The sequence below is a fragment of the Periplaneta americana genome, chromosome 9 (genome assembly GCF_040183065.1).
Source record: "Periplaneta americana isolate PAMFEO1 chromosome 9, P.americana_PAMFEO1_priV1, whole genome shotgun sequence".
NCBI classification, from domain to species: domain Eukaryota; kingdom Metazoa; phylum Arthropoda; class Insecta; order Blattodea; family Blattidae; genus Periplaneta; species Periplaneta americana.
The window spans coordinates 20,296,911-20,323,092 of NC_091125.1; the positions used below are offsets into that span (position 1 = coordinate 20,296,911).

General features: G+C 36.4%; 1 protein-coding gene across 1 annotated transcript in view; it reads left to right on the forward strand.

Moving 5' to 3' along the window:
- The window catches only part of LOC138705821 (nose resistant to fluoxetine protein 6-like), a 358,549-nt gene that overhangs the window by 289,218 nt on the left and 43,149 nt on the right, over positions 1-26,182 (forward strand). Inside the window, exons 6-9 of the mRNA XM_069834486.1 lie at positions 1,343-1,410; positions 4,211-4,407; positions 12,413-12,736; positions 23,561-23,760. Coding sequence (XP_069690587.1) covers positions 1,343-1,410; positions 4,211-4,407; positions 12,413-12,736; positions 23,561-23,760 — 789 coding nt within the window. The remainder of the gene's footprint in view (positions 1-1,342; positions 1,411-4,210; positions 4,408-12,412; positions 12,737-23,560; positions 23,761-26,182) is intronic.

Sequence of the window (26,182 nt, forward strand, 5' to 3'; positions counted from 1 at the left end):
TATAAGGTACCGGGGGTATTAAGGCCCAGCATGTTATAAGAGCCACTACCTAGTTTTGCCATTAGTTATACACTTTTGCAAAAAAGAGCTTTAGATTGTTGAAAGTTGAGATTAAAAGAATAGATAATCAAAACAAGAAGTCGCCTTAACGTCTACTTCGCACGTGCATAAGATTTTGACAGTTGTCACGAGAACGCGCAATATGATAGGTGCGGAAATTGCATTAAAGCCTTGGTTTTTCTGAACAGACGCATGTGACGTGCGAGGTGCGAGGTCCGCCTCGCACAAATCCGGACTACACAAGAGATAGTGAGTGGTTTCTATGGCTACGAGGTGCGCAGACCTCGCATCTCGCAGTTATAGAAACCACTCACTACATTTCGTGTAGTCCGGATTTGTGCGAGGCGGGCCTCGCACCTCGCACGTCGCATGCGTCGGTTCAGAAAAACCAAGGCTTAAGCGTTCATAGACTTCATTGCACTCGCTAAACTCGAATTGTCCCTCCTGTCAGCAATAATATATGGCCTATAATGCAATTTTCTCTCTTTTACTTGCCGACGTGGTAAACCAGAATATTTCATTGCGTTGTGGTGTCAAGTCAAGAGAAAAATCGATAGTGCATAAAGTGAATTGCACTTTAGGACAGCTTAGCCGCAAGAAAATTATCAATTTTGAATCAATTTTATCAAAGATGCCGAACAAAAAATGTAGGTACTAGAAGTGTACTGCTTAAGCAGTGGGTTGAAGGACACGCAACTTCAACAACTGATGGTATCTCAATATTCTTATGTATCACATAAAAACCGCCAATAATTGTAATTTGCTTAATAATATTTTTTTTTTATCTTAACAGTGCATGTTTTGTCATTTTCGTGCATATATTCTGATTTTAAGTGCATACGTGCATGGATATTTTGCCGATTTTTAGTGGATATGAATCCACCTCCTAATGATAACAAACCCATACATAGGATTTCCACAAATAATGTTACTAGGAGCAAGTACTCATTGGAATGTCTAGCGCTGTCGTCATTTGCGTTCCGAGATGTGGCACAATAAGATGAGGCTAGATTAAAAATAAAATTATTTCACTGAATATATCTCTGTTTTTGAATCTTAATTCTGACTGTAAAGGTGCATGATATGGCTGGAATATGCCAAGCTAGCTTTACAACTGATAGAGTAAGAAACACTTTCTAGAGTGTTTGCATTTTATATTACGGACTTAAGTCGTCTACCTCTTCTGCAAGAGGTTTGCTCTTTGAATTTGTACAATAATATTGACCAGTGAGTTGTATATCTCATAGTTTATTTTAAAAAATATTTTGCTTCATCTTTTCAGATGTATAATCTCGCTTCTTCTGATGTTGGCTATTCTAAGCACAATCTATGACTACGCTACGTCGAAAAGTGAGTAAAGATCTGATAAAATTTATATAAACCAAGAAACATAACCAAATATACTAATAATAGTGAGAAAGTTGCTTTTCTCAGAGTTTGAGAGTTTCCAATTTAAAAGTAAAGAAAATTGGAAGTAACTATACTTTCTATAGCTGAAAAAGCGAGAAGTAACACACTATAGTGTCCGCCTCCTTGATCTCGAGATAGCGTGCTAGACTCCTGATCAAGATGGCCCGGTTCGATTCCCGGTCTTGAAGTCAGGGGGAATTTAATTCGGACCTCTTCAAGGAGGCTGATTGTCTGTCCATTGTCCAAGTGTGTGTGGTGTCTAGCAGTGGCCTCCGGGTACCCTGACCCAGTAAACAGGGGAGTCCTGCAGTGTGTGCTTGTGTTCAGTAAAGTTGTGGGTCTAGGCACAATAAGCCTCAGGCTGCGGTGCCAAAATTAGAGAGAGAGAGAGAAAAAAAAAAGACACACTGCAATTAATTTCCTAACAGTACCTTATAGGCCTGCCTGTAGCTAATTCTTTAAGTCTCGGCTACTGGTCTCATGAACAAATTGTTGATTGAGGGACTGAATGAGGTTTGCGATACCTGACGGGAACACTCTTTGTCAATGTGTTATTGAACCTGGAAGTAAGGAAATCAGAGAACTTCGGGAATGGAAATTTTGTGAGTTTGTAAAAGGAAGATATGTGTAATAATGTGTTGGGGAGTAATTAGACAGGCCTTTACATCATATGATGGTTGTTATAATTGTTGTGTAAGCTGTATAGGCTATAGCGAAAGTATTTTGTCACTTAATTTTCTTGCAATATAATTTAATTTAACTATTAGTGTTGTAATGAGTAGTATTAACGCTGAGCGAATGAGGTAATTAGGGGATAATGTTCTTATGTATTTATTGTGTTTTTTATCTATTTGTTTGTTTGTTTTTTATTGCATATGTATATGTTTTTTATGTATTATCTTTATACTTATTACTTGGATTATTTGTTGCAGTTTCAATAAGGAATTGAATTGAATTGAATTGAATTGTTCATATATATGTTTCACTGTGTGTTTTTTTCTTTCATATCTTACATTTATGTTATTTTTATTATTTCTTTTTGTAAAATTTGGTATGAAGTTAGATTAGTTATAATTGTGATAATTAATGATAACGGTAGTAATAATCACCACGGCATGGCGCGTCCTCAGGTTGCGGATAGAGTTGACGGCCTCCAGATATGGAGGGTAGCTGCGAATATATTGAATAAGCAGTCGTGGACAGCCGATAAGGGGTGGTCCTCCAGCTTGGGGGTTGGGCGAAGGGCTAACAACCCATCACCGTAAAAAACAGCTTGTTACGAATCCCTACAATAAGCCTCGGAACAGGACTGATTCTCTGGTACGACCACAGCAAAGGAATCAGGTTTTCAAGTAAATCCCGAAAAGACAAAGTATATGATTATGTCTCGTGACCAGAATATTGTACGAAATGGAAATATAAAAATTGGAGATTTATCCTTCGAAGAGGTGGAAAAAATCAAATTATCTTGGAGCAACAGTAACAAATATAAATGACACTCGGGAGGACATTAAACGCAGAATAAATATGGGAAATGCGTGTTATTATTCGGTTGAGAAGCTCTTATCATCCACTCTGCTGTCCAAAAATCTGAAAGTTAGAATTTATAAAACAGTTATATTACCGGTTCTTCTGTATGGCTGTGAAACTTGGACTCTCACTCTGAGAAAGGAACATAGGTTAATGGTGTTTGAGAATAAGGTGCTTAGAAAAATATTTGGGGCTAAGCGGGATGAAGTTACAGGAGAATGGAGAAAGTTGCACAACACAGAACTGCACGCATTGTATTCTTCACCTGACATAATTAGGAACATTAAATCCAGACGTTTGCGATGGGCAGGGCATGTAGCACGTATGGGCGAATTCAGAAATGCATATAGAGTGTTAGTTGGGAGACCGGAGGGAAAAAGACCTTTAGGGAGGCCGAGACGTAGATGGGAGGATAATATTAAAATGGATTTGAGGGAGGTGGGGTATGATGATAGAGATTGGCTTAATCTTGCACAGGATAGGGGCCGATGGCGGGCTTATGTGAGGGCGGCAATGAAACTTCGGGTTCCTTAAAAGCCATTTGTAAGTAAGTAAGTAAGTAAGTAACGGTAGTAATAATAATAACTGTTGTTTTACTATTTTATTATTAGTACCTAGTATTATTTTTGTTTTCTTTGAAGATTCAAACTGTGTATAGTTATATTCATTCATTCATTCATTCATTCATTCATTCATTCATTCATTCATTCATTCATTCATTCATTCATTCATTCATTCATTCATTCATTCATTCATTCATTCATTCATTCATTCATTTCATGTTAGGTTAGGATATATTATATAACGTGTTTTGTTTGTGTCATTTTAATATTAATCTGTGTGTTCTTTTGGAGAATGGTTGGATTTAATCATAAGTGGGGCGTGGGGTGAAACCTACAAAGTAGGACTTGTTTTATACAGCACGTATGGTCAAAAGCCAGTGCATTGGATTTAAGAGAAAATTCTGATAGTGTAGTGCATCTCTATGTGCCTGTAATATTGCTGAGTAAATCCATCTATCCATCTATTTAATTCATAATACAGGGAGATTATGTACTGCGGGATTGCACTCCGCGGCTCGCGTGGCATTCGTCGGTAGCTCATCAGCGTCTGCCTTGCATTTCATACGCGCTCCGTTCCACAGCGTAATAACCTCCCGTTATTAATTACCGGTATGTAGTAATTGTCTTATTTTTAAATTTTATTAAAGGTCACAAGAATCCTTATCTGATCTCATTCTCGATCAGAACCAACATGAGAAATCTTCTTGACACGAAAACACCTACAGGCTACGTCAGAGTTTTAGATGGTTTGCGATTTTTCGCTTTGTTTGGTATTGTGCTGTCTCAAGTCTACAGAAGTTTTGCTTTCATAGGACCACATATAAACAAGACCACCGCCAAAGATGTAAGTCAAAAAGATACATATGTTAAGTTAAGACACATGCATGCCTTGTTGATTTGGTTTTAATTATCCAATTTGTTGTGTTATGTGAAATGCAAAGTTGGTAACTTTTCACTCAGCAACCAGATACCCCGGTAAAGGTGGCTTTAAGGGAAATCCAAAGAAAGAAAATAACTTTTCACATGGCTACCACATGTCATAAAATGGTGATATAAATTAAATGCTAAGCTATAGGTATCCTACAAGCAAAACTCAGCTCGAACTCCTAGCGCCGTGCATTCTATACCTCTCTTACCTCCCTGTAGTAGGCTTGAGAGCATGCTGGGAACGGGAGCTTACGTCATCTTCGCGAGACAGTCACGCCCGCTGGTTTCTGCGCACTGTGTTTTCCTTGTTAGATCCCTATAATAACTGCAATATTAATTGTCAACTTGGTTACCAAGAGTGCTGGTATGGTAAATTAGCGAAATGCAGGGACAGCAACAGTTAATTCGCTAGAGAGACAGTAACTGTACATTGGCCGCCAGATGACTCGATATGGTAAGCGAAAGAAAGTATAGAGTGATCGGATTGGGATCATATAAAATAAGAACGCTGTAACATGAGAACTGTTACCATTATTTTTCATACATTCCAGGAATTTGGGAGTTTTTACCACATTAGATTTCAACGTACCCACCATTGTGTACACAACACAATTCACATCCTGAGGCTAATACCTCCCAAGCACCGCCTGCTCAACGCATCCGATGGCTGCTTATACTGTCTGCTCATTCAGTGATCAAACATGTAACATGAATAAAAAAATATTGCCGCTGTATGGCAGCTCCTAATGGCCCTTGAAGTCCCTTGTGGATATAGGTCTTATGCTTTATGTTTATATTATGTGATTAAAATATCACTTCGTTTCGCGACTCTTATAACTTCGTTAATCCATTATATTCTTTGCTCTTGAAACAAGAGGTAATACAAAAAGACATGCATAATTTAAAACACGAAAGCCAGTGAGTTGCTCAGTTACAAAAGCCCCTATGTGACAGAATTAAAAACAGCTTTCAAATTAAAACTGTAAACTATTAGTAGGACATTTTACGGAACTTGTAAGATTAATTATTTTATTTTTGTTCTTAAAAACTGCAGAAGACCATGATCAGTTCATATGTTATCACTTTTTGGTGATTTACAAGAAATATATGAAATTTTCAGATAAGGACTTTTGCAACTAGGTAATTCAATACAAAATGAACTAGTGCCCCAGGAACTTACAGTTTCAGTACTTTCCGAGAAAGGGTTTCTCCTAACAAGAAAACCGGAAAACTTCTTCTGTGTGGAACTTCCCTGCATTCCTAAATAGAAGTTTCGAGAATTTATCCATGAGTTTCTGACACACGTTTCTGATGATTATAATTCGTAACACACTTCAATATGTCACATTTGTACAAAGTAGGTAGAACAACATTTGTTTTATAGTTTGAAACAGACATACAAATGAGCTGGTTGGTGCTGCTCCTACTGTTGGAATTTGAACGTATAATATTTCAGTGAAATCATTGTTAGAATGGTCATATGAGAGGGCAATATAAGCAGCCAGAGGACGCGTGTATACATTTAGCAGGTGGTGATCACAGAGTAATTAAAAAAAATTGTAATGGGATCATTGATATTCCTGGGTTGCTGTGCATAGATATCTTCCTTTACAAAACCTTAACCAAAGAAATCGGGCACTATCAAGTTTAAAGAATCAGGAGGTCACATAATTTACCCATCAAAACCGCATGTCAAATGTTATACAGAAAATCACGAACTTTTTTCCTTCAATGAAGTAATGAGTCATCCTGCTGAAATGAAGGCCCATGTGGTTTTCCTGTCGCAGAGCTGTGGGATGAAGAGCAAAATACGACGTGATCTATTTCTGCAGATCGCGTAATGTCTAAACACATTTCATAATATGTAAAGCCTCGTTCACACTTTTCAAGTAATTTGAATTCAAATCACTTGATTCGACGAACTTGAAAAGTATGAATTATGTTTCAACTTGGCTTGAAGTCAAGTTTCAAGTGAAGTTGAATCCCTTTCTACTTTTTACTTGACTTGAAGGGACACTTGAAACAACTTGAAGAGTGTGAACGTCATTTGATAACTTAAATTCAAGGGGAAAGCGCGGGAATTTAAATTAACAGCTGCTTTAAGAACGTTAAATTAACAGTTAATTGTTTTTCTGTTCTATTGGGAACAAAAAATAATAGGAAACAATAATAAGTGAAATAATGGCCAAATATTTGAGTTTCTGAAGTTGTATAAAAATTACGAAGGCTTGTGGATTATAGAAACTGCAAAGTTTCGTGACAGAAATGCAAAGGAAGCTGCCAAGGAAGAAAGAGTTCATTGAAGAATTGAACATCAGAGATTTTAACTTGGACACGGACGAGATATGGAAATTAAAAACCATTAAACTGTAGATAGAGAAGAAGTGAGGAAGATAGAAAGCATTAAGAAGAGTGTTGCTTGAATGGATAATATTTATCGGTCAAAACTGGCATAGTAAATGTAGCTGATAGACTTTTTTGGGTGGGAGAACTATAACAGCTTCAAGATAATCATTTCCAATTATGATAAATCAGACTTGCTTATATTTTATTGTCAATGGTCGTGTATTTCTCTTACTAATCCAATTCCTAACCCATACTGAACAACGCGTCTTCCATTTCTTCAATACCTTTATCATTTCCCTGGCACGAAGGCTTGCTACTACAGAAATTCCTAGTTTCACAACTTCCATCGACGCCATTTTATCCTACTTGAAAACAAAATAACTTGAATATGTCTGAACTGCGACTTGAATTCAGATTACTTAAATCACGTGACTTGAATTCAAGTTAGGTCTACTTGAAAAGTGTGAACGAGGCTTAAGGGTAAAGTTTTAGATAAAGTTAAAAAGTTGTGTATGGTATAGTCATTTCTGTGAACAGTCTTTTTTTGGGTACTTGCTTTCATAGCAGCGTTATCAACAGCTTCGGTTTCGAAAATCTTCCTGCATGGTATGTTAACAGATAGGCACACTTTTTTTAAACGTGCGATACGATAACATTATGGGTTTGTAATTCGGAGCTGTACCAATACCATACACATGGAGAAAACAACGGTGAACTGATGTTACATATTACACTTTTAAATTCTGTAAAGCGCCTCATACATTTCGCTCGTTACCTTGCAGTAAACGGTATTTTGTTTATTCAGTCCTTGCTAATATCTAATTCGATATCCTTTGTTCATAAACATAATGATGAAAAACTCTTTTGTTTTAATATTATACTGAAAGTGAATTAACTTTTGTATCATGCCTGATAAAACAGTTTTATAGCGTTTTTATTTTATCTCTTTCCAAATGGATCTGACTGTAGAATGTAACTGTCCATTGGCTACAGAGTTGACAATTGTACAGTGGCCACCAAATGTCGCGACATGGTAAGTGAAATCAAATAAGAGAAAAGTACAGTAGGCCTAACTGTTCACTTGTTGCAAGATGACCCGGTATGGTAAGAGTTATGGAATGCAAGGATAGTAAGTTCATTTGGCTACAATATGATATCCATGATAAATAATTAATTTAACTGTACAGAGAGTAAATGTTAACTTGCATATCAGGTGAATTAGTGTTCTATTTTATTACTAATTTATTGTAGATGGTAGCTTTGCATTTGCGACAAATGGTCTTTCCAGAAATTCTTTAAAAATTGTATAATAATTTGACGAAATTAAAAGAAAACATTTTCATAGAAGACTCTGTGTTTCAAACAGTACATATCAGTTAGACCTTCAACTACCGTGAATGCTTATTTAATAAATTACCTTAAAAAGGCACAAATGAAATTAGCATATTCCTTTTTAATTTTGCACATATGTCACAGTCAGACCATGTTCTTATCAAATAATGAAAATAATACAGAGCAAGTCAAAACTAATGGATTGGCAATCTGCCGTCACTCGTCACTACAGTCTGGTAAGCAGATCGCCAGCTCCTGTGGAAAACGTGATCACTCACATAACTAGTGAATTACTTATTTAAGTAAATGAAGATAGTCTTATTTGAATTTCAGAGCAGTTGTTTAAAATGTCCACAATTACAATATATACTGTAGGCATTGCAGTGACGTATGAAGTCCTGGAACTCTCCCTGGAGTTTATCCTCACTAATATTGAGTCTTGACAATGTTATTTCATTCTTAAGAGTGTATAGAATGCTTAGGTTGTTTCTGTACAGGTAAACCGTAAAAATTAATCAAGAATTCTCATTTATCGCTAGAAAACAGTATACCTGATGATACTGATATGTTGTGAAATATATCTTGTAATTTGGCGATAAAGGTTGTTCAGAACCTTTATCGCTAACACTCATTAATTTACCTTATTTACGTGATAAACTAATTAATATTTGTTAATTTTCAATTCAGTCATTATTTATTAGTTTTATCCGAAAATTAGCGCGAAATTAAATCGAATTTGTAGTATAATTTTCAATACAAAACACCACCAAATGAAAAAAATCAGTAATTGATTAACTAGCGGACTTACTCGTGTTAATTATGTAAGTTTGTGCGGCTTACAGCTGTTTCGGTGCTTATCACACCATCCTCCGAGCCTACTAGATCTCGACGTCATCTCGAACTTCTCTGCCTGTTATGTGGGTGCGTTTGATTGTTGAAAGGTGTTGAAAAGTGGAGTCAAATAGTGTGTGTGTACTGAAATTGATCTGTGTGTTGAGAATTTGATCGGGGTGTATTTTAGTGTGTTTGTATATTTCGTATTGCTCTAGTGTGTTGAGTTTTTGGTTCTTGGGTTGTATGTGTAGGATTTCCATGTCCGCATTTATGTTATTGTATGTATGGTTAACATTGGTTACGTGATGGGCGTATGTAGATGTATTGTGTCCTCTGGTTATTGCTTTAATGTGTTCTTTGTAGCGTGTTTGGAATGATCTCCTGTCTGTCCAATGTAGAACTTGTTGCAACTATTACATGTGAGTTTGTATACACATGTGTGGTCGTATTTATTTGTTTGCGTTTTTTATGTGTTGAGATGTCTTTGTAGTGTGTTTTCTGTTCTGTATGCTATGTAGTATTTCTGCTTCCTGAATGAAGATGCGATCTTATGTGTGCTTTTGTTTTCATATGTTAGTGTGATGTATTTCTTGTGTTCTTGTGTTTGTGTTGTGTTTTGCGTGTTTTTGTGTTTGTTAAGTTTTTGTTTTGTCTTTCTTATGATGTTATCTATTATGTTTGGATTGTAACCGTTTTCTTGTCAACACCTTTCAACAATCAAACGCACCCACATAACAGGAGAGAAGTTCGAGATGACGCACAGTGGTCTAAAATCCATATTTAGGAGGACAAATGAAGAAAAATTACATGTAAAAAATGAAATTAAACCCTTAAATTATTTTTCCTATATAACTGAGTAACACTCAATTGATTATCTTAATCAGCGGAGGTGGCTGCATAGCGAGAAAAGAAGCCGGTAACATGGCACATTTCGCCACCCAGCATTCTTACTCAGCAAGCGCCGCGAGTCTGCCGTTTTCCTTGTGCTGTAACTCTGTTGTAAGTGGTCGATTCCATTCATATTTGGTATCAACATGTCAAGTAGTTCTTTGGGTATGTAACACTGTTTGTTTTTGTTACATTTAATGTTATTATAGTATGTAAAATTAGCATGAATAGACACGGGACAAAATATAAATATAACCATTGAGTGCAGACTTTGCTAAGGTAGAGAAAAAAAAAACCCTTTGTTTCGTCCAAAAGTGATTTTTTTTTCACTTCCTCCACTATTTACCTCTATTTTAAATCTAGTCTTAAGGTGCGCAAATTTGCGGAAGTAATAATTTATGAGCACTATTCTTTCGAGGTGCAGTAGTGCAATTTTTCTCGGTTGCAGTTATTTCAATATCTGTGAACCGAATCTGCTTCCGCAGTATAATTCAGGGAATTCAAGATGACAGCTTGTTAATTATGTACCAAATAAGCTTCCCGAGTGTCCAAAAGGTGCAATAGAATCCAAAATGTTACATTTCCCCCCCATAAGATAATTTATCGTTGGAGAGCAAGATGATAAGGAAAATGCGTTTTTTAAACGAAATGGACATTGGCTTAGTGAGCTACTTATTAAATTAGGTTCTCCTCGTGATAGTAATGAAAATTTATAGAAAACGTACCCCTGGAAAAAGTCGTGTCTGCCCAAGAAAGCTTTTCCATTACAGCAAGTATGAGGTCGAAACAAAGACAATCCAGAGAATTAGAGCTTGCATACAAAACAAGTTTACTACCTATAATTACTGTAATTACTGTATAAAGTTTTGCAAAAATCTGTTAAGACAGAAGAAAAGTTACACATTTTGTCTAAATGCATCCCCCTGTAAGGAGCACTTCTGCTTATATCAACGTAAACAAAGTTTGTACACAAAACAAATGTACAAAGTGTAACTAGCCTACTATATACAATTTCATAAAAATCTATTAGATAGGACAAAAGTTACTAATTTTGTCTAATTGCGCCCCCCTATAAGGGGTAGTTACACTTAGACCAACGTAATGAGAGCTTGTATACACAACATATATGCTACCTGTAACTACTGTGCAAAATTTCATAAAAATCTGTTAAATAGGAAAAAGTTACTAATTTTGTCTAATTGTGCCCCCTATAAGGGGTAGTTCTCCTTATACCAACGTAATCAGAGCTTGTATACAAAACATATATGTTCCTTGTAACTGCTTTGTAAAATTTCATACAAATCTATCGGATAGGAGAAAAGTTACTAATTTTGTCTAATTGCGCCCCCCTATAAGGGATAGTTCCCCTTATACCAAAGTAACGAGAGCTTGTATACAAAACATATATGCTACCTGTAACTACTGTGTAAAATTTCATAAAAATCTGTTAAATAGGAGAAAAGTCACTAATTTTGTCTAATTGCGCCCCCTTATACGAAAGTAATCAGAGCTTGTATACAAAATATATATGCTACTTGTGACTAAACTAAAGCGGGGAAAAGGGGACCTCATCATCAAAAAGGTTGAGAAACACTGGCGTAGGTAAAATTCATATTGACAAATCTAGCGACCGGGCAGGTCAAAATCCATTACTTTAGTATTACTCTGTAGTGAAAAATTGTATGAAGAACTTTCATTGAATGCGCTGATGTGTGCATCTTGTTGAAAAAAATGAGTAATATATATTTTTCCTTTGTGAGAAGTTGTGAATATTGTTCCAGACCTCTTATCACAGAACGTTGCGAAATACTGATTTCTTGAATAGTCCATACATTTTATCTTTCCACGCTCGCTTGTGTGCAGCTGTACTGTGCACTGCAGCGTCCGCTCTACATCCGCGAGTTGTGGTAAGATAAAATGTATGCGCTATTCTAGGCGACAGGAACATTCTTTCGGACTCAGCTCCATCCTCACACACATATCTTCAAAGTTTGTTCTGTGAGAGCAAACTTCGAGCAATATTTCTTCTTATCGAGAACATAATCGGCTTCTCACTATTATTTAATTTATCTAATAACACAATGTTTCGTTAGTTGTACAATCTATGGGAAACGCAGGCGCAACTTGCATTAATATAACATACGATTTTTTAGTAGATGCGTTTCAGCGAGGGAAATGCGTTGCTGTATTGTGTATGGTTAAAATGTGTCTATCTGAAAACAGCTCAGATTATTCACTAGCGGAGATCGACACTGTAAGGTTCCAGCAGAATTAGTGCAAACAACTAACAAGGAAAATTAATACATTTCTTCCAGGTCCGGGCTTAGAACAAACAGCTATTCGGGAAAATCCTGTTTGCTAACCGTCAAATAGCACCCTCGTGACTCGGTAGGAATGCCAGTAACTTAGGTTTGACTCGCTCAGTTTTGAGATTGATTGTGTTAAGGAGAGTTAGATAATTTTTAATTGATAAAATGAAAAAAGTGTTACATTTTATATGTTGTGCTTTCACGCGATTTCAGTGGCTCAGTGACTGGCAACACGTGTGGCTGAACAGATGTGTTTCTTTTGACACCTTAATGCTGATAGGTGGTGTTCTGGTAAGCTACTTGTTTATGGATGACAGAGAGAAAGATAGGAAGATGAACTTTTTTGTGTACTACATCTATCGCTACATCCGAGTTATTCCAGCCTTGGCTTTAGTGTTACTGCTGACAGCAACTATGTACAATAGGATGAACAGTGCACCGTTCTACCAATCATATGGCCGGACAATAGAGGAAAAATGCCAGTCGAACTGGTGGTGGTATATTATCTTCATTTACAACTGGAAGGAATTTGATGAGGTATGTTCCATTCGAGACTTTCTATTTGTATTTTGCTTTCATATTAATAATAATTATTATTTTCATGTAAAGTCTGCATGCAGATTTGGCAGCATGAAGTTAATCTAGAAGTAGCTAAATTTAGTGTATAATGTATGGTGTAACAGTTAGTCAAGGAAGTCATAATATAATATACATATACTGTTCTATGAAGAAAAAAGGTTGAATCGCTTACGTCTCAAGAGCTACGACTATGTTTACATACTATTACTTTGTACTTTCATCAATGCATTATACACAAAGCATGCACATATTAGAGACTATAAATTCATTTTTAATGAAAAGAAATGAAGAGCACAGGAAAAGAACGTGCTTTGTCCACTTTATCAAATTTTTCAGGAGAGCAATTTCAAAGTTTGAAACCGAATTCCATGGATACTAACGGATATATTAATGAATACTTAAGTCAGTATGAAATAACAGGTTATCAGTATGAATTTGAATTTAAGTTTGCATCCTTATTTTTTAAAATTGTAGTTTTATTGACATTTACGTAAAGTAATGTCATAAGTTACAGGGAAAAAACGTGCTTCTTATGTACGGAGGAAATAATTTTAGATTAAATATTACAAGTAAAGCTGTTTTCTTCCGGAAACGTGTTTGTATGTCTGTTTGTGCGTATTGTGTGTATAGAAATTTTGAATTAACATTCAGAATTTCAAAATCACGGGATTGACAAACCTTTAAATGATAACATAACGTTAAACATTTTCTCTTTCCTTTTTTAACTTTTTCTGTAATGAAGTGGAGCGGGGCATAATAATAATAATAACAATAATAATAATAATAATAATAATAATAATAATAATAATAAAGATCACTTTTGTCACAAAATGCGCAGGGCCTCATAAGAATAAAACAAGATCAATTCTGTCCCAAAACACACAAGGTATAATAATAATAAAGATCACTTTTGGCTCAAAATACACATGAACTAATAATAATAAAAATCACTTTTGTCCCAAAATGCACAAAGCCTAATAATAATAATAATAATAATAATAATAATAATAATAATAATAATAATGATCACTTTTGTGCAATTTTGTCCCAAAATGCACAGGACATAATAATAATAATAATAATAATAATAATAATAATAATAATAATAATAATGCTAGCTTTTGACTCAAAATGCACAGAGCCTAATAATAATAATAATAATAATAATAATAATAATAACAATGATCACTTTTGTTCCAAACTGCACAGGACCTAATAACAATAAAAATCACTTTTGACCCAAAATGCATAGCCCAGTCTAGTGTGGAAGGTTTGTGTAAAACACTCTATCTTCGTGTCCACGAAATTCCTTCAAAATCTGGAGGTCCTAATACTTTTCCTTCGATATTACCAAAGAAGTTTCTTTGTTAGAAATAATGTTACCGATATTTAAATTATTAGCGGATATAAAATAAATTATTCAAAATAATTTGTGTTTTGCCTCTGTAAGCAGGACATGGGTATTCTTCAGATTGCTGCTCTCGAAATCGCAGTGAAGCTCTCACCACCGATGAAATCCTAGTTCCATTACACATATCACGATGTTGAATGAGGTGAGGGTGTTCTTTTGTGATGATTACCCCTCTGATGGGCCTTGTAAGAAATGAATATTTCCTCAAATATTTGTTCTGCAGAAATGACTCCCAACTTCCCATCATATCTTGATTGAACACCATAACATCAAAAGGCGTAGGTTTACTTCGAGCTTGTACCATGATCCGCACCCAACCCATTGGATGTTCTGCTACTGCTTTTGTATTAGTTAGTCCTATATTTTATTACATTCCATAAACGAATGTTTCATTCTGTTCATAAGTTTCAATTCGTTCACAAGATAATTAAGGTACTTCAGAACAATATAATTCTTGCTCTGGCCTGAACATGAATCACAAAAATTTTCAAGATATCCGCTTTGTTGTCCATTATTCCTGTCACAAAGTGATTTAAAAAGGATACGACTTCATTGGCTCCTTTTCTACCATTATCTTCAGTACAACTAAAAAACACTGAAGTTTCATCTGAAATTTGATGAATATTGAAAGAGTAAACAGATCATTGCCTTCTGTAATACTAATAGACATCATTGATACTAATGTACGGTAAGCATACATTTTTTCGTAGTCCATGAAAATTGCTTCTGTTTCTTCAAACTTCCGACTTCTTAAACGAGCATTCCTCTTTCTGGTATAAAATATTTCAACTTTGAGTTTATGGACCTTGTTGTTACTGGTGATCTTGTTAATTTATTCAAAAACTTGTTTCTTCATGTTGCCATCTAAATTATTTTCAGTCAGTCTTGCATTCAGCACTTCCATCTCAGCTGTGTACTTATCATATGCATGTATCACTCCTTGGATATCCAAATGCTATATTGAATTTGGTGTTGAACATTATTCTGTATGTTTCATATGAAATTATTAAATTTTGGTATTCTTTCTTGAACATTTCATACATCTTTTTCACTGATAGTTCTTCTGGGAGATACAATTTATTGGTCCTTCCATTGCTGTAATGACTGATCGCTTTCGATAAACTGGAATTATTGTAATGAGCCCAGTCATATGTAATGATTGTTGATTCCAGTCTTCTAAATCATTAAATTGCCTTATAATATTGATTTTTCTTCAGCACTTACTTCCTCGAAACACTTTAACTAACAGTTGCAGTCTTCTCCTACTTCATGTGATTGAACCCTTAATTTCTTCATGACTGCAGTCATTCTCCCTCGTACTTTCTTTTTCTTAACACTGTTAGAAGTCGAAGGTCTCTGAGTTCCATCCTCAGATGAAGTACTCAACATTCAATAATATAATAATATTAAAATTTAAGTCACAAATTTACAACACTTATACTTCTAAACTGAATTTCTCAAACTAAAAAGATTTATACTTGTACATGAAGTTTATGCAGCAAGAACGAATTTTCTCATTATAACAATAATGAAAAACAATGGAATATTATTTTTACTCCAATTGCCTTCTTCCTGCTATAACATGCATGCCAATCCGTAAGGAAACTAAAAATTAAATCACAGAAACAGTGGACAGAGCACATTATTTCCCTGTAGTGAGAGGACTTAGCACGTTCTTTCCCTGTACGCCAAATTTAAAATCTCTTGTAGCACTTCGACTATTCACATTATCACATTGGTCGATTAATAACTTTAAACTACATGGAATCCTGCATCTCATAGCATGCATAACTCACTTTTGAAAAAAAGTGGACAAAGCACGTTCTTTTCCTGTGCTCTTCAAATAATTTAAACAATTTTGGCTCTACATTCAGTTGTAGATAAGCAAACAGATGATTTTTGACGATATAATTGAATATAGACAAAAAAGCATTTGCATGAAAATTAGACTTAAATTATTTACGGTTTATAATACCAGTATTACTTTACTTGGTAATGCTACAAAGAAGATTTGAACCAATGCAAATGTTACGATTAGGGATTATCGTTCTCTATTACACTGCAGGCAATTGTAGGCAATTAAGTCTGTGGATAATTATAAAAAAAAGAATAGGAAGAACATCTTTCAAGATACAAGCACTTTGTATTTCCGAAATCGATATTTTATTACAGTTCAAGAAAGAGATATGTGGTGTGAAGTCGGGAAAGGCTCAAGTTTAAACCCTGATAGTTTCAGAACAAAAATATTTCTTACTATTATTTTATTTACTATAAATCGCATAGGAGATCCCTAGTATTATCGAGTTCGGTTCTTTGATGGAAATTCGTCATGTGACAGTTCTGTGGTTACAAAGGAAGTACTGTCAGTGACTCAGGAGAAGACGAACGCGGACTGAGGAGGAAGGGATGTGAACAGAAAACGTTACAATACGAGTAATACTTGTACTACAGTAAGCGGAAAGATTAGATCTCCTTCAGTTCAATTTAATTTACTAGTTACTGTGTCGACTATGAGATCGTGAGACGTCTCTGTGCAAGCGATTTATTAAATAAATTAGTAAGAAGTGTTAATTAACAAAGTAGGTCGAGTGTTATTATAATTTTATTTGTTTCATTTGTTTCACATTAAGTTCATTATTTGTATTATTTGCAAGTTGGTATGGCAGTATCTAAGAAAAAAGGAAAAACAGTTCATAGTGAAGCAAGAAATATTATCAGAAACATTATAAAAGAATGTTATGATGAGTCACAAGAACGTAGTTTAAAACACCCAATCAGTGAACCCAGTAAACATGCTTCTGCTTATGCAGGAAATTCAAGTTCTACAATCACCAGAATTCGTAAGGCGAGTGTGGATGTTGGTGAAAGCAGCTTGTCAACGCCAGGCAAGCACAGAAAACTCCAAAATCATATAAATGTAATAATAGATGACTTCGATAAAAGAGTACTCAGGGATGTTATACATGATTTTTAAGCAAACCATAAGATAGTATCTACCTGTGCAAAGCTTCTAACTGCTGTAAGAGAAAAAATCAATTTTCCTCGGAGTTCTCAGTCATTAAGGCGAATCATGAAGGAAATAGGGTATCAGTGGAAAAAAGCAGTGCTCATAGGAGATTATTAATAGAAAGACTTCATATTGTTACTTGGCGGTGAAAATATTTAAGAACAATACGCCAATACCGATTACGAAACCACCCAATAATTTATTTAGATGAGACGTGGGTAGACAATAACCTTATATTTAATAAATATTGACAGAGCGAGACAGAAATTGGCATCTTAAGTAACACCAGTGCTTCACTATTGTCCATGCTTGTTCAGAAAATGGATTCCTTGAAAATGCATTATTGATTTTCAAGGCACGTCAAGCTAACGGGGATTGCCATGAGCAGATGAACCCGGAAAATTTTGAAAAGTGGGTCCATGAGAAACTACTGCCTAATCTACCTGAGAATAGTGTTGTGGTAATGAGTAATGCCCCTTACCATTAGCCTCCTAATAAATAGGCTCCGTGGTGAATGCCTAGCTGAAATACAGTGCGTTCCGCGGCGGCCTTAGACTGGGTGAAGATGGCGCGCCTGTCGCCAGAGTTACACGTAAATGACCGGCAAGTCATGAGTACGGAACACTAACTACTCTACTAACATTAGGCTTACCTGCATGACATCAGATGTTGAAACCTTCAACTCGAACACATTCCCTATAGCTATCTCCGAAAACAATTCTTCTTCACTCGCAAAAGTTCATGTTGACTGATTACCTGTATTTCTCTCGTGATATTATCTTTCATTCTTGTAACGTGTGTAACGTGATACGTACACTTTATTCTTTAACGTTCCCCATAAATAAAAATCGCATGGAGATTGGTCAGGGGAACGAGGTGGCCACAATCCTCGACTAATTATTCTGTCACCAAACACACTTCGCAATTCATGCATAGAATTCGCAGCGGTGTACGCTGTAACTGAATCCTGTTGAAACCAGCCACTCAATCGTTCATTTCTTATTAGTTACGGAAAATAATTATTTAAAATTGAAGTTACATAAACGTGTGAATCAACTGTTGTGTCGAAAAATACGGGATCGATAATTCTACTGGCACTCACTGCACAAACTCAAAAACCCAACCTTTGCAGCTTGGTGAGGAACTTCATGAGTAATATGGGGATTTTCGGTAGCCCATTATCTATTGTTCTGAGTAGAAACGTGACCGTGAAGATGAAATCACGCTTCATCAGTGAATAACGTTAAAAGTGGGTCCACGTTGCCATTATGAACGGACTGCACAAACCAATTGCAATAATCAGCCCTACTTACAGGATCCTGTGGTTTGAAGCATGAACTACAGTTACCCTGTACGGCTTTTTCGTTGCCACAAAAGCTGACGTCTTGGAAATGTTAACCTCTTGTGCTAAACGTCGCAGTGATTTGCTGGGTGAGTGCTCAAACCGGTCCCCTACATTATCAAGCTTTTCTTCTGTCAGTACACGGCGTTATTGAACACGTTTTTTGTTCAAAAAGGATCCTGTACGTCTGATTTTATTGACAAGGTCATGAATAGGTGACCTGCTAGGAACTCGAACACCTGAAAACCGATGTTCAAATTCTCTTCGACACCTTCTTGCAGAAGAATATTTCACATACGCATTATAGAGGAAAATACGTTGTTCTAAAGTGTACTTAACAATTATTAATAGGCACTTTATCACCACGAGACAACACAATTTTACTGACAACACGCGAACAGACGTCTTTCCCTCACGACAGATCCAACTCGACTGACTGGCGCGTCAGCGGTAGCTACAGCGCTACTCTGGCGGCAGGCGCTCCAATCTTCGCCCAGTCCAAGGCCGCCGCGGAACAGTCCGGCCGAGCTATGAACGCACTGTATAATAACGTGCTTTACACTAATGATATGAGAAAATCTTATCTTTTTTAATTAATTGAAAGACATAAATCAATGGAAAAAATTTTAGAATAGATGAAGCTTTTAAATTGTATGGTCATATTACACTTAGGTTGCCACCCATATAATTGTGAACTAAGCGCCATTTTATAGGCCTACCTGAGGGAAGAGAACATTACTAATGACTTCTCCCTCAAAACCCTAGAAGAATTAACAAGATATGCATTCTCCACTATTACAACAGAAGACCGGAAAGTGAACAGTGCACATGTTAAGAAGTTGGAACACGAGTATTATCTGAAGGATGGACTTCTGGAAAATACTATAGGCAGGTTTATAATATCAGTGGCAGTGTTTCCAGTGACTCTAGTGATGGCTTCTCGTCCTCGGATTCAGAACCTGAAGAAGACTTAGCTCAGCCACTACCCGAAAGGGAATGAAGGAGTTAAGGTAAAAGTATTGGTCCATCATAGTTTCTTAAAGGAGCAGTTCGGGTTGAAAATAAGTTGCTCTTAAATTAAAAGTTATGGGATACGTATTTTTCGAAATGTGCCAAATGCTGTCAAAATAAGTAATTTCATTTTTAATAGAATGTATTGTTCCTTATTCACGAAATGAAAAGGGGGAGGTAAGGCGACAGAGGAAAGATGTTAATAATGTGAATGCATATGTGACGTAGCAGCGATACTATTCATTAAAAACTATGCAGACTTCATCTATTTCCGGTGCTTAGGAAGTGAGAAGTTAAGCTATTTACTGCCGTTCTACTAGATTAAGCAATTATTAATGTAGTAATCTATTAAAATAATAATTAGTAGCTTTAGCCATCGGCGTAGGTCAGTCGGTTAAGGAGCATGCCTGCCGAACCAGAGTTCCGCTCGGGCGCGTGTTCGATTCCGGTTGATTACCTGGTTAGGTTTGGAGGTTTTGTGTGGTTAGCACGATGTTCACCCAGCTGTTATAGCTGGCTTTCGCAAACGGATTTCACAACCTATCGTAGCTCCCTAAGTGCATCACGATGCTAGGTGGGCACCGGTTCCATACACTGGCCAAAATTTCATGAGAGAATGTCTTGCCCTATGAGGACTCGAGCCAGCGCGCATTCTGTAACGCGAGTCCTAAGCAGGATGCTTTACACCACGACGTTCAAAAGGGATACGCTACTGGAGCTAAATAATAACTGTGAGCAGTATGAGATGAAGATAAATACGAACAAAAACATGGTTATCGGAAGAAAAATAAAGAATGTAAACGTGCGAATTCGAAATGAGTCTGTAGAACAAGTGACAACTTAAAATGCACGGGGTGTACTATAAGTAGTAACATGAGCTGCTCTGCCGATCCGGAGTTGCGTTCGGGTGCGGATTCGATTCCCACTTGGGCTGATTACCTGGTTGGATTTTTTCCGAGGTTTTCCCCAACCATAAGGCACATATCAGGTAATCTATGGCGAATCCTCGGCCTCATCTCGCCAAATATCATCTCGCTATCACAATCCCATCGACGCTAAATAACCTCATAGTTGATACAGCGTCGTTAAATAACCAAGTAAAGTAAAAAAAAATAACATGAGCTGCTGCCAGGAAGTCAAAAGAAGGATAGTAACGGCAAAGGAAGCTTTTAATAGGAAACGGAGCATCTTCTGCTGAACTTTGGAAAAAGGACTAAGGAAGAGATTAGTAAAGTATTTCGTGTGGAGTGTGGCATTCTATGGGAGAAAAAATATGGACATTACGACGAAGTGAAGAGAAACGACTGGATGCCTTTAAAATGTGCATATGAGTAAGAATGGAGCGTGTTAAATGAACCGAGAGAATAAGAAATGCAGTTGTTATTGAAAAAGTGGGTGAAGAAAGAATAATACTGAAATTGACCAAGACTAGAAAAAGAAATTGGCTGTGTCATTGGCTAGAAGAAACAGCCTAGAAGAATGCACTGGAAGGGGTAATGAACGGGAAAAAGTTCAGGGCAGAAGATGATATCAGAATTGATGATAGATGATATTCAGATTTATGACTCTTATGCGGAGACGAAGTAGAAGGCGGAAAATAGGGAAGACTCGAGATTGCTGGGTTTACAGTGAAGGACTTGCCCTTGAGCAGACAACTATGAAATTATTTCTACATTTCGCTGCGGTATTAATTTTCAACTCCAACGACATGATTAATCAGGTTATGAAATTATTTCTACATTTCGCTGCGATATTAATTTTCAACTCCAACGACATGATTAATCAGGTTATGAGATTATTTTTACATTTTGCTGCGATATTAATTTTCAATTCCGACGACATGACTAATCAGATTATGAGATTATTTCTACATTTCGCTGCGGTATAATTTTCAACTCCGACGACATGACTAATTAGGTTATGATATTATTTCCACATTTTGCTACGCTATTAATTTTCATCTCCGACGACATGACTAATCAGGTAGTGAAGAGTCCCGTTATTTAAAGAATATTGTCGTTAATCGTAAATTTTTATAGTTAAAAATTCTGCCATTGGATAAAAATACTGAAGTGTTATTTTAGTTAGTTATTTAATGATGCTGCAATAACTATGTTGTTTAGCATTGATGATAGCGAGTTGGTATTTGGCGAGATGAAGCCGAGGATTCGCCTAGGATTACCTGATATTTTTCTTACAGTTGGAGAAATTTCAGAAGAAATCCATCCAGGTAAACACCCAACGGGAATCAAACCCACTCCCGAGCGTAGATTAGGATCAGAAAGCCAAACGCGCTCGCTACCATCTGAGCTAAGCCGGTGCCTTTGTGAGGTCTTAATGATTTCGAATGAAAAGAAAGGAATATGTTCAGACTTAGAATCTGATTATAAATCACTTATATGTAGTTCAATATACCGATCATTATACGAACCTTACATGACGGTTTTCGTAGATGTGAATTAATATTAGAAATGGTTAGGTTTACTATGTATGTAGACCTATATCTACGAGGCGTGTTCTTAAAGTAAGTTCCGTTTTCAATTATAGCCGTCACATCGCTGCAATCGTTATTTTGCGCATGCATGTTTTCTTCTTCAATCTTCAGACAAGCTGTGCATGCAGTTTCAGAGCTTCAGTCCGTGTGTGGGGTTAGTTATGATCAGTTGAAATATTTAAAGTGATCGAGCACCCCGCCGACTGTGAGATGCGCTCTGTTATCCATTTCTTGAATGCGAGAAACATCAAACCAGCTGACATTCATCGTCAACTTTGTGAGGTGTATGGTGATGATGCCATTAGTGATGGAATGGTCAGGAGATGGGTTAGGAAGTTCAAAGAGGGCCGCGTCTCTGTGCATGACGAGCAGCATACCGGTCGGCCATCTTTGGTCAATGACAATTTGGTGCGTGCTGTCGATGAAAAAAATCATGAGGACAAGAACAAATTGACCATCCCTCCTACAGCCCGGTTTTGGTTCCAAGTGACTTTCATCTCTTCCTGCACCTCAAGAAGTTCCTCGGTGGTCAACGTTTTGATGGCGACAACACCCAAAATCTCATCTCGAAATTTGGCTGGGAACAAATTGACCATCCCCCCTACAGACCGGATTTGGCTCCGAGTGACTTTCATCTCTTCCTGCACCTCAAGAAGTTCCTCGGTGGTCAACGTTTTGATGGCGACGACACCCAAAATCTCATCTCGAAATTTGGCTGGGAACAAATTGACCATCCCCCCTACAGCCCGGATTTGGCTCCGAGTGACTTTCATCTCTTCCTGTACCTCAAGAAGTTCCTCTGTGATCAACGTTTTGATGGCGACGAAGTGAAAACAGCAGTGCGGGAGTGGTTCGCATTGCAGGCGGGCGAATTCTACAATGAAGGGATAGAAAGACTTGTGCTACGACTCGATAAATGCCTCAATAATGGTGGAGATTATGTTGAGGAGTAATTGAAGTGTGGGGAATACAATGCAATAAAAATAGTTTGTAAATATCTTCCCGTTTACTTACTAAACCCTTTTGGAACTTACTTTAAGAACACGCCTCGTACTTTATACAAATTTGTGCACAATTAATAACATGCGTATTCTTACGTCATAAAAATTATAAATTAAATCAAATATCTTGCTTCATTGATTATAAAATGCTTCTTGATGCAATCCAGGAAACCAAAGTTTAACTTCTCGATTGAAAGGATAATCAATTAATTTCCATGTATATTATTATTATTGTTATTATTATTATTATTATTATTATTATTATTACTATACTACTACTACAACTAATACTAGTACTAATATGCGAATAAGCCTATATCGAATGATGATACAAGAAAATGAACTATGAACAGCAGTATTCGCAACATGAAATGATGAAGGAAGAATATTGTTGCGAAATGTGCAAAATATATGAGAAAGCAGGCCTAAGTATAATTTTCTTGACCATTTTTTTTTCATTCATACTTCCATAGATTGGATGATGGTCACAGCATAATAATTTTGTTTGTTATGCAGTGCATGGGCCATGTGTGGTTCTTATGTGCGGCCATACAGTTGTACTTCCTCGCGCCGCTCCTGCTCATTCCACTCCATTATCGGCCCAAGTTGGGGACGGCGCTGATGTTTCTCGTCCTCGTAGTTCTTTTCTTCACTTCATTTGGAATATCGTATGGGTTTGAAGAGAAGGTCGACTTTATCAGGACCGATTCACAATGGTAAGTTAATATTTGTAACTGCGCTGTGTCGGTCCCTGGATCATACTTTGTTTAATGTTCAGTAACATGTAGCAATTTATGAAAGTCCTTTCTTCGTATCTTTGCAGTTTAAACTCTATTTCTTTTGTAAATCCAAGAATTTCCCTCCTCCCGCCCATAAAATTAGGACAGTTTTTTTTTCCGGGAAAACAATTCATTGATTGCCTCCCCTGACTGTTCATATCGGCCGGTGATATGTGCTGTCTTCACGAAAGAGACCTACATGATTATGATATAAGCTGTATGTGCAGAGACCCGAAGTATAGTATAATATAGGCCCTACTCGTACCTACATTTGTGCCCTAACTGCAACCTGCAGAATTTTTTCAGCATTTTTCCTCATGCCTGTGACTGTTTATTTAAGTTTAGAATTATATTGCATTTTAAAAATAAAACAACAAATGTTTCAAGATTCAGAAGGATACAGTTTGCAATTTTTTTCTGAATGAACCGTTTCCACTTTCTTGTAATTCAGCATTTTTCCTCATGCCTATGACTGTTTTTTTTTTAAGTGTAGAATTATATTTAACTTTAAAAATAAAACAACAAATGTATCAAGATTCAGAAGGATACAGCTTGCAATTTTTTTCACAATGAACCGTTTATACTTTCTAGTAATTCAGCATTTTTCCTCATGCCTGTGACTGTTTTTTAAATGTAGAATCATATTTAACTTTAAAAATAAAAGAACAAATGTCTCAAGATCCAGAAGGATACAGTTTGCAATTTTTTTTTCATAATGAACCGTTTCCACTTTCTAGTAAGTCAGCATTTTTCCTCATGCCTGTGATTGTTTTTAAGAGTAGAATTATACATCTTGATTACACAACGTTTAACACTGTATCACTTCGGAATATGTATGATAAGACTTTCTTGTGTTAAATTCTAACATGTTTCCTCCTATTTATGGGTCATCTTCAGAACTGGTCGTTGCTGATCTTGATGCCTCTTGTTTTGTTTCCTGTGAGGGTGTGTTCGTGTGGTGTATAGTGGAGTCAAAGAGTGTGTGTATTCTGAAATTGAGTTGTGTGTTGAGAATATCATTGGGGTGTGTTTTTGTGTGTCTGTATATTTCATATTGTTCTAGTGTGTTTAGTTTCTGGCTTTTTGGTTGGATGTGTAGTACTTCCATATCTGTGTTGATGTCTCTGTAGGTGTGGTTAGCATTTGTGATGTGTTCTGCATATGTGGAGGTGTTTTGTAATTTTGTTATGGCTGTGATGTGTTCTATGTAACGTGTTTGAAATGATCTGCCTGACTGTCCTATGTAGAAGTTGTTGCAAGTGTTACATTTGAGTTTGTATACTCCTGTATGGTTGTATTTGTTTGTGTGTTTAGATGTTTTTGTAGAGTGTTATTTGTTCTGTATGCGATGTTGTAATTTAATTTCTTGAATCAGGTTGCAATCTTGTGTGTGTTTTTGTTTTCGTATGTTAGTGTGATGTATTTTTTTGTGTTCTTGTGCTTGTGTTGTATTCTTATGTTTTTTGTGGTTATGTTTTGTCTTTCGTATTATGGTGTCTATTATGTTAGGGTTGTATCCGTTTTCTTGTGCTATGTATTTGATTATGTTTAGCTCTTCTTTGTAATCATGTTGGTTCATTTATTACATTGCTTATTTTTGGGAAAGGTATTGAATTAATTCCCAATATGCTCAGTCAATTTATGAAAGCAGTGTATTATTATAATAAATGATTGAAAGAAGTTTAATTTTGTCCTTGAAATGTGCAGAAATTTGATCCGAACAAATGTTATATTTTAAAAATCCTTTGGAGAGCGAAACGTTATACAGAGTTGTTTCCGATCTCTGATAACAAATTTCAATGGCACCATGTGCATCAGGAATCACACCGACAGCTGAACTGCGGCGAGAGGTGACAGACCAGTAGTGAGTGATTTCATAATCAGAGTGCACGGTGTATCACAGTAGCAATGCCCAAGAAAACCGAGCCTTTTTGGGAGGGGTACATAACAACCCTTTCCGATGCCAAGTACAGTTACGTAAAAATCATAGGATCCCGCAAAAAACGTGGTTTTGTTATTTCCAAGAAAGTCATCTTGTGTGTACCTAATATGGCTGGCAAAGCTCGGTTGGGATTAATTCCATAGTGGAAAAAGCAAGCAAATCCACTCCCCGTCACAAGTCGCCGCACCCCAAGAGATGATACAAATTAATTCCATTCGAGCTTTACCAATCTTATTAAGTACACAGAAGATGCTTTTCTTGGAAATAACGAAACCTCGTTTATTGCAGGCTTCTTTTATTTTCACTTAACTGTACTTGGCATCGGAAAGGGTTGTTATGTACCCCTCGCAAAAAGGCTTGATTTTCTTGGGAATTTCTGCTGTGAATCGCCGTGCACTCTGACTATGAGATCACTCA